At 45.9% G+C, this 8,485-nt stretch overlaps 1 protein-coding gene across 1 annotated transcript in view; it reads left to right on the top strand.

The window, feature by feature from the left end:
- Positions 1–6,739, top strand: part of Samhd1 (SAM domain and HD domain 1) — a 41,794-nt gene extending 35,055 nt beyond the window's left edge. The window contains exons 10-12 of the mRNA XM_013010698.1: positions 3,559–3,663; positions 4,300–4,437; positions 6,408–6,739. Coding sequence (XP_012866152.1) covers positions 3,559–3,663; positions 4,300–4,437; positions 6,408–6,509 — 345 coding nt within the window. The 3' untranslated portion in view covers positions 6,510–6,739. The remainder of the gene's footprint in view (positions 1–3,558; positions 3,664–4,299; positions 4,438–6,407) is intronic.
- Positions 6,740–8,485: the final 1,746 nt, after the last annotated feature.

The raw sequence follows: 8,485 nt of genomic DNA, 5'->3' as shown, positions 1-8,485 counted from the left end.
AAAAAAAAAAAAGAAATGTAAGATGGAACCTCCTCCTCTCACACGGAAGAAGTCCTTGTTCATTACAACCCTCTGTAAACCACAGATAGAAGGAAGAAAGGAAAACCCCCATGGTCTTGAGAGAAGCAATATTACCTATCACATTTTCATTATCTCTGTAATGTTTTGCTAGTATTTATGATTGTGGTCATGTGATTTAAAGAATATTGTAAATATTGATTTCATTTTTTTCCCCTAGTCCTGGGGCTTGAGTTCAGGGCCTAGGCATTGTCCCTGAGCTTTGTTGTGCTCCAGATGAGCTCTCTACCACTTGAGCCACAGCTCCACTGCTTACTTTTTCTGAGTAGTTTTATTGGAGATAAGTCTCAGGGACTTTCCTGCCAAGGTTGGCTTTGAACTGCAATCCTCCAATGTCAACCTCCTGAGTAGCTAGGATTACCGGTGTGAGCCACTGACACCCAGCTGTTAATATGGATTTTAATTTTTTTTCTGTACCATTACTGAGGCTTCAACTCAGGGCCTGCAAGCTGTCTGAGATTTTTTTTGTGTGTGTGAATTGTGGGGCCTGAACTCTGGGCCTGGGTGCTGTCCCTCGGCTCCTCAGCTTGTGGCTAACACTCTAACACTTGAACTACAGTGCTACTTCCGGCTTTTTCTGCTTATCTGGTGCTAAGGAATAAAGCCCAGGGCCTCATGGAAGGAAGGCAAGCACTCTGCACTCTACTACTAAGCCACCTTCCCAGCCCTGTCTGAGTTTTTTTTTTTTTTTAGGGGGGGGTCTGGTCGGCTTCACTTTGGCTTTTTTTGGTGGTTAAATTGGAGGTAATAATCTCATGAACTTTCCTGCCTTAGCTGGCAGGATGTTTAGATCTCAGCCTCCTGAGTGGCTAGGATTACAGGCATGAGCCACTGGTACCTACCTTAACATTTTTTTTTATTAGAAATATTTGTGTGGGGGCTAGGAAGGTGGCTCAGTGGTAGAGTGCTTGCCTTGCATGCATGAGGCCCTGGGTTCGATTCCTCAGCACCACATAAGCAGAAAAAGCCAGAAGTGGCTCTGTGGCTCAAATGGTAGAGCGCTAGCCTTGAGCTGAAGAGCTGAGGGACAGTGCCCAGGCCTAGAGTTCAGGCCCATGACTGACCAAAAAAAAAAAAAGAAAGAAAGAAATATTTGTGTGGGTGTGTGTGCACACGTATAGGCATGTACATGCACACGTGAGCCAGTTCTGGGGCTTGAACTCAGGGTCTGGGCACTGTCCTTGAGCTTTTGTACCTGGCTTGATTAGAAATTTTTCACTCTAATTCCCTGGCAGGAAAAGTTTCTCTTTCTTCGTTCTCTCCCTAATTTAACCCCGTTACACTAAAATAAACTCTTGCTAAAAATCTGAAAAAAAAATTTCCTCCAAAAAAACAACTTTATCACCAAACTAATACCAATCAGGTTGTTCTTTTCTTTTCTTTTACCTTGCTTTCTTTCTTTTTTTCTTTCTTTCTTCCTTCCTTTATTTCTTCCTTTCTTTTCTTTCTTTCCTTTCTTTAGTTGGTCGTGGGGCTTGAACTCTGAGCCTGGGCACTGTCCCTCAGCTGTTTAGTTCAAGGCAAGCACTCTACCACTTGAGCCACAGCACCACTTCTGGTTTTCTGGTGGTTTATTGGAGATAAGAGTTTTCACAGATTTCCTGCCCGACTGGCTTTGAACCACAATCCTCAGATCTCAGCCTCCTATGTAACTAGGATTACAAGTATGAGCCACTGGTACCTGGCTCTTTTTTTTTTTGTCTATATAAATACATAAAGACAATCCAATTGGTTCCTATTTTTATAGAGACTGCAAATATTTTCTTGCAGCCTTTTTGGTGGGAGGAGGTATTGGGGATTGAACTCAGAACTCAGGTCCTTGTGCTTGCTAGGCAGATACTCTACCACTTGAGCCAAAGCCCCAACCCTCTTGTACCCATATGAGAAGGCCAACAGCTTTCTTGTCCTTTCTCCTATTTTCCCTTATGAAATTATTTTCAGATATTTACTTTTTTCAAGTCTTAAGACAGTGCTCCCCTTGAACATTTTTCTTACAATCCTATTCTTTATCCTTTTCTTTTGACAAGTTTTTGGATGAAGGGTGATCTCTTCATAAGCTATCTTTTGCCAAAGCATATAGTGAATGAAAGGCTCTCAGGCCACTGCTCACCTGGAAGACGCTGGAGTTCCTTGGACCTTCAGGACATTCTTCTGTCTTACTTTTTTTTCCCCCTTTTTTGTCAGTCATGGGGCGTGAACTCTGGGCCTGGGCACTGTCCCTCAGCTCATCAGCTCAAGGCTAGTTCTACCACTTGAGTCACAACACCACATCCAGCCTTTTCTGTTTATGTGGTACTGAGGAATTGAACCCAGGGCCTCATGAATGCAAGGCAAGCACTCTACCACTGAGCCACCTTCCCAGCCCCGTCTTACAGTTCTATCTTTCCTTCAAGCTAACTTAGATTTTATTTGTTTGTTCAGCCAAATAAATTGTGTGTCCCAAGTCAAAGCATCTGTGGGGTGGGCTGGAATTATATTTTTTTTTGTTGTTCCTTTGTTTATGTGGTACTAATGAATTGAACTGAGGACGTTATGCATGTAGGCAAGTACTCTTCTACTAAGCCACATTACTAGCCCTTGGAATTGTATTTTAAAAGTGGTTCACACCTGTAATTGTATTTTTTTTTTTTTTTTGGTCATGGGGCTTGAGTTCTGGGCTTGGGCGCTGTCCTTGCGCTCTTCAGCTCAAGGCAAGTGCTCTACCACTTGAGCCACAGTGCCACTTCTGTTTTTCTAGTGTTTTATTGGAGATAAGAGTCTCACGGACTTTCCTGCCTGGGCTGGCTTTGAACCTCAATCCTCAGATTTCAGCCCTCTGAGTAGCTAGGATTACAGGCTTGAGCCACCAGTGCCCAGCTGTAATTTTATTTTAAAGGTGGCTCACACCTATAATCCCAGCTACTCAGGAGGCTGAGATCTGAGGATCATGGTTCCAAGCCAGCCCAGGCAGGAAATTCCATGATACTCTTCTCTCCAATCAACTATTCAAAAAAAGCTGGATGTGGAGCAGTCATGTGCTAGCCTTCAGTAAAAGTTTAGGGACAGGCTGGAATGTGACTTAGTGGTAGAGTGCTTGCCTAACATGCTTGAAGCCCTGGGTTCGATTCCTCAGTGACACAAACAGAAAAAATTCAGAAATGGTACTGTGGCTCAAGTGGTACAGGGACAGTGCCAAGGCCCTCTGTTCAAGCCCCAGGACTGGCAAAAAAAAAAAAAAAGTTATCTCTCTGATGTCAACCAATGTGTAGTAACACATTGTATACATTATATGTATTGATCCACTCAGGTTAGACACACAAATACATTCCCCTTTGCCCCCAGTTTCTAAACCAAAGTCACATGAATGGTTATGTACAGAGCTATTTTGATTCTACCATCAGATATTCCACAGAGGGTTCTGCTCATTTCTTGTGGTGCCCTTATACCCTGAGTCTATTTTCTTGGGTGTCAGGTGACTCCTTACAAATTGCTTTCATTAAGGTTATCAACATGGACTATGGAATGAAAGACAAGAATCCAATTGATCATGTTCATTTCTATGGCAAGAGGGACTTGCAAACAGCAATCAAGATTTCTAAAAAGCAGGTAATTACTTAGATAAATATATTTAGTGCTATATATCTCACAAATCATTATAATTAGTTTGTTGAGTCAGTGTAGATGGTTTTAGAAAAGCACCAGGCATGGTGGCATATATCCATATCCCAGCACTTAGGAAGCTGAGGCAGATAGTTGAGAGTTCAAGACCAACCTAGGCTACCTGGACCCTGTCTGGGGTGGGGAGCATATTTTAAAAATTAAAGTACATGCACATATATACTAAACCATCTTAATAATTAAGCCAGGTTTTCCTGTTTGCTAAACATAAATGAAAAAGCAGTGTTTATATTGGAGGCCTGGTGGGAAGTGGGTGTTGGGCACCATGCAAGTACAGATATGTTTGTGCATCTTCTGTTTGAGTCTGTGGGGGGAATGTATTTAGAAGATAAGCCACATAATCTTATTGGTATAATACTGTTAATGTTATTTGCTGTGTGACAATTCGTTTGAATGTTTGTCTTTGATGATGGAATGAAGTGCTGGGGGTTGAACCCAGGGCCTCGCACATCCTATGTAAAGTGCTGCTTTTAATACAGCATCCACACTGGTGCTCAGGAGCCAACAGCTGACACTTTCTAAAGTGTACATTGGAGGTAACGATGAGATTTCTATTTTGGAAAGGTTTCACGCTTCCTACCAGAGACATTTGCAGAACAGCTGATCCGTGTGTACTGTAAGAAGACAGATGAAAAGAGTCTGTTTGCTGCTACACAACAGTTTGTCCAGTGGTGCAAAGACCGAGACTTCACCAAGCCACCGGTAGGTGGCCTCTCACATACTGTGCTTTTTTTGGTGATGGTCATGGGGCTTGAACTTGGGGCTTACCTGCTGTTCCTGAGCTCTTTTTTCTCAAGGCTAGCTCTCTACCACCTTAAGCCAAAGCTCTACTTCAGGTTTTCTGGAGGTGAATTAGAGATAAGAGTCACGGACTTTTCTGCCTGGGCTGGCTTTGAACTACAATCCTTAGATCTCAGCCTCCTGAGTAGCTAGGATTACAGGTATGAGCCATCCGTGCCCAGCTTTTTTTTTTTTAATTTTTAAGGATAGGCCATAAGGACTCTCTTCTGCTGACTGAAAAGTTTTCATTTAAATTTTAGTCAGTTGGGGATGATGGCCTCTCCCTGTAATATTAGCTACTCAGGGGAAAATCATGGTTACAGGGGCTGGGAAGGTGGCTCAGTGGTAGAGTGTTTGCCTCACATGCATGAGGCCCTGGGTTCGATTCCTCAGCACCACATAAACAGAAAAAGCCGGAAGTGGCGCTGTGGCTCAAGTGGTAGAGCGCTAGCCTTGACCTGAAGAGCTGAGGAACAGCGCCCAGGCCCATAGTTCAAGCCCCACAACGGACCAAAAAAAAAAAAATCATGGTTACAGGCCAGATTGAGCAAAAAGTTAACAAGACTCCATCTCCACAAATAAGCTGGGCAGTGGTAACATAGCCCTGCCATCCCAGCTGCTTAGGGGGAGGGAGAGTTAGGAAGATTACAGTCCGAAGCTGGCTATGGGCAAAGATGGGAGATCCTACCTGAAAACAACTCTACCACCTGAGCAATATCTCCAAGCCCCTCCCTTTTTTTTTTTTTTTTGCTCTAGTTGCTTTTTTACAGAGGCCTTGCATTTTTGCCTGGATTGGCCTCCAAACCTCAGTTCTCCTACCTATGCCGGCCACAAAGCTAGGATCACAGACACAAGCCACCATCCCTAGCTTATTGGTTGAGATGGAGTTTTGATCCTGTTTTTGTCCTGGCTGGCCTCAAACCAGGATGCTGTCAATTATTGCCTCCCAGGTAGCTGAGATGACAGGTGTGAGCCACCGCGCCCAGCCAGAGTTGCCTATTTTCCCCTGTGCATCCAGTGCTAAAGGGAATAGCGCAAAGGATTCAATGTGCCAGAGTAGCTCAGTGAGTCTTCACATTAGTAGGTTCCAGAGTTGGTTCTCAAAGATTCCAGGGGCTGGCTTGCTGCTTGCTCATGAGGAAGGAGGAGCCTCTCTGTGGGGAGGCAGGCCCGGTAAGGCTGTGTAGAGAAGGAGGGATGAGTGTGGCAGTGAGGCCTCATTTTGTGTGAGCAACTTGAGAGTGCAAGGACCAAGTGGGGCCTGTCTGACCAGAGTGGAACACTCCTGTCATTGGATGGTAAGAAGGTAAGAAGAACGCACTCAATTGTGGAGAACCTTGGATATTTTTTTTTCTTGCATATAGTAGGGAGCAGCCATTGACTATTTAAGACCTACTGTGCTGCTGTAATTATGAGCACATATGCATGCTGGGTGAAACCATGGGAATTAGGAGATATGTCTACTTCAACCAGGGCAGTCCCAGAAAGCAAACCACTGACACCTATGGCTGCAGATGAGCTGGCACTGGGAGGGGCTTTTCCGGGGACAGGAGTAGAGACTAGTAGAGTATGTGTGTGCCTCTCACCTCGGTGGATCCACTCATGAAGTTTTGGTTGTTTTGCCCTGTGTTAGGTATCAGGGATAGAACAATACCAAAGGAGGGACATAGTTCCTTAGTCCCAAGGGTCTCACTCTATCTAGTTGGAGATAAAAACACAAATAGGCTACAGTTTCAGTAATGTGCTTCAGCAGGGCTGGGTACAGAGCTTCAGAGGTGTGCATGCATCATTCCAAATATCCTGAGTGCCATCCATCCATAAGACAGGTCTGCAAAGAGGGAGGTGGAAACTGGCCTTTGTCTATTCCCTGCTTTTCTTTCTCTTCCCTGTAGGATGGTGATATCGTAGCCCCACTCATAACACCTCACAAAAAGGAGTGGTGCTACCAGACTTCAGAAACTCACAGAAAAAAGCTTAACTTTCAAGATGGCTGAATGTCTGCAGTTGGTTATTGACCCTCCCCACCCCTTCTTCACAGAGAAGTTGGGGACATTTAATCACAGTTCCGCACACTGATTAAGCCGTGCTTTCTTATGTTGTATTTTGAGTGTATACCTATGGTGATGGTGATTTTTATTCAAAGAAATGAGAAACATGCTACCCAGCTGATGGGAAGCATTCCCTTTTTTAACATTAATTAAAGCCTTTCTCTCTTACTAATCTATTTTCTTAGCATAGTAACTCTTTTTTTTTTTATCTACTCTGAACTCTATGACAGATGATTGTTTTCTTCCTAATGTAGAAGTTGAGATAAAGATAAAAACTGAAATTCCAAGATGGAATTCAGGGGCTAGGAAGGTGACTCAGTAGTAGAGTGCTTGCCTCACATGCATGAGGCCCTGGGTTCAATTTTTAGCCCCACATAAACAAAAAAGCCAGAAGTGGCTTTGTGGCTCAAGTGGTAGAACACTAGCCTTGAGCTGAAGAGCTGAGGGACAGCACCCAGGCCCAAAGTCAGAATGAACAGACCTGGTAAAAGATAAACAAATTTCTGTCCCCCTAAAGAGGTGCCAATCTCCCCGAGTCAGGGGCTGGAGCTCCTCAACTGATCTAAACACCAGTGAGAGATACATTCCCTCCCCTCTCTGTCCCATGAGCTGCTGAGGATGGATAGACGCAGGTGAGGGCTAGGACTGGCCTCCAGCTCTTTGAAGAGAGGATCTGAAGCTGAGGCCTCCTCCCTCTCCCCACCCCCACTGGAGAGTGAACCCAAGGTCTCTCATGTGCCAAGCGAGTGCTCTACAACTGCAGCCCTGGCCTCTCGTAAGTGGAGCATGAACTCCTTCTTAGGACAGCGCAGGGGTAAAGGGATGTCTCAATCCAGGTTGCTCTCTGAGACCAATAGCGATGGTTTCTTCCCATCCCGCCCCCTCACTGCTGCAGTCCAAGGGTCCTCCAGAGGCCTCCCTCCACCTGCTCTCCGTCCACTTGGGAAGCCTTGGGGCTCCTCCCAGCTGGAAATTCATTTTTTTGCTGCTTTTTTTTCGGGTTTCTGAGCAGACTGGCTGCCTTCGCCAAGGCTGGTGACAATCTGGGGATCCCAGGTACCTGTGTAGCCCGAGGTTCTCAGCAGTGGAGTGGCAGTACTGTGCCCAGGGCACCCCATTCCCAGCCCATAGACGCTCATCAAGTGATATCCAGCCAGGCACTGGTGACTCACGCCTGTCATCCTAGCTACTCAGGAGGCTGAGATCTGAGGATCATGGTTCAAAGCCAGACCAGGCAGGAAAGTCCATGAGACTCTTATCTCCAATTAACTACCAAAAAGCCAGAAATGGAGCTGCAGCTCAAGTGGTAGAGCACTAGCCTTGAACAAAAGAGCTCAGGAACCGTGCGTAGGCCCTGAGTCCGAGCCCCAGGACAAGCACACACAAGAATGACATCTAGATTTGGAACCAAAGCAGTGGTGGCCAGAGGGTGCTGTGAACCCCATCATCTTAGCCCCAAGCTCCCTTGACAGAGCCACCTCCCTCTGACAGCTAGCAGGAGTGAGGCGAGAGCCAGAGCAAGTGGGGACAACTCTCCACACAGGCCAGCAGCTTCCCTTGGCCACCGCTTCCCCTGCCTGGCACGGTTCTGCCCTGTCCACTGTAGGTGAAAGTATCGGGTGTCCGCCATCCTGCATGACCGCCCCCCCCATCCATCCGCAGAGTTAAGAGCTGTCATCATTCACAGGAGGGGGACTAAAAGCCTCCTTCCCCTCCCACCACGCTGTGTATGCGGGAGGCGCCTCTCCACAGGCTGCGCAGTGGCTCGGCCAGGCGCCTCTCTGTCCAGGAAGGGAACCGCTGGTCTCCACCCTGCGAGCCCAGACTCACGGTCAAGAATGTCTTCTTTCCTGATAAGATTTATTTTTTTAAATTTCTGTCAATCTTTATCTTTAAATCACTGTGGTTTACTCTGGAATTTT

The sequence above is a fragment of the Dipodomys ordii genome, unplaced genomic scaffold (assembly GCF_000151885.1).
Source record: "Dipodomys ordii isolate 6190 unplaced genomic scaffold, Dord_2.0 Scaffold13, whole genome shotgun sequence".
NCBI classification, from domain to species: Eukaryota; Metazoa; Chordata; class Mammalia; order Rodentia; family Heteromyidae; genus Dipodomys; species Dipodomys ordii.
Note: the sequence above shows the minus strand (reverse complement) of the source record. Positions and strands in the feature narration are given on the sequence as shown.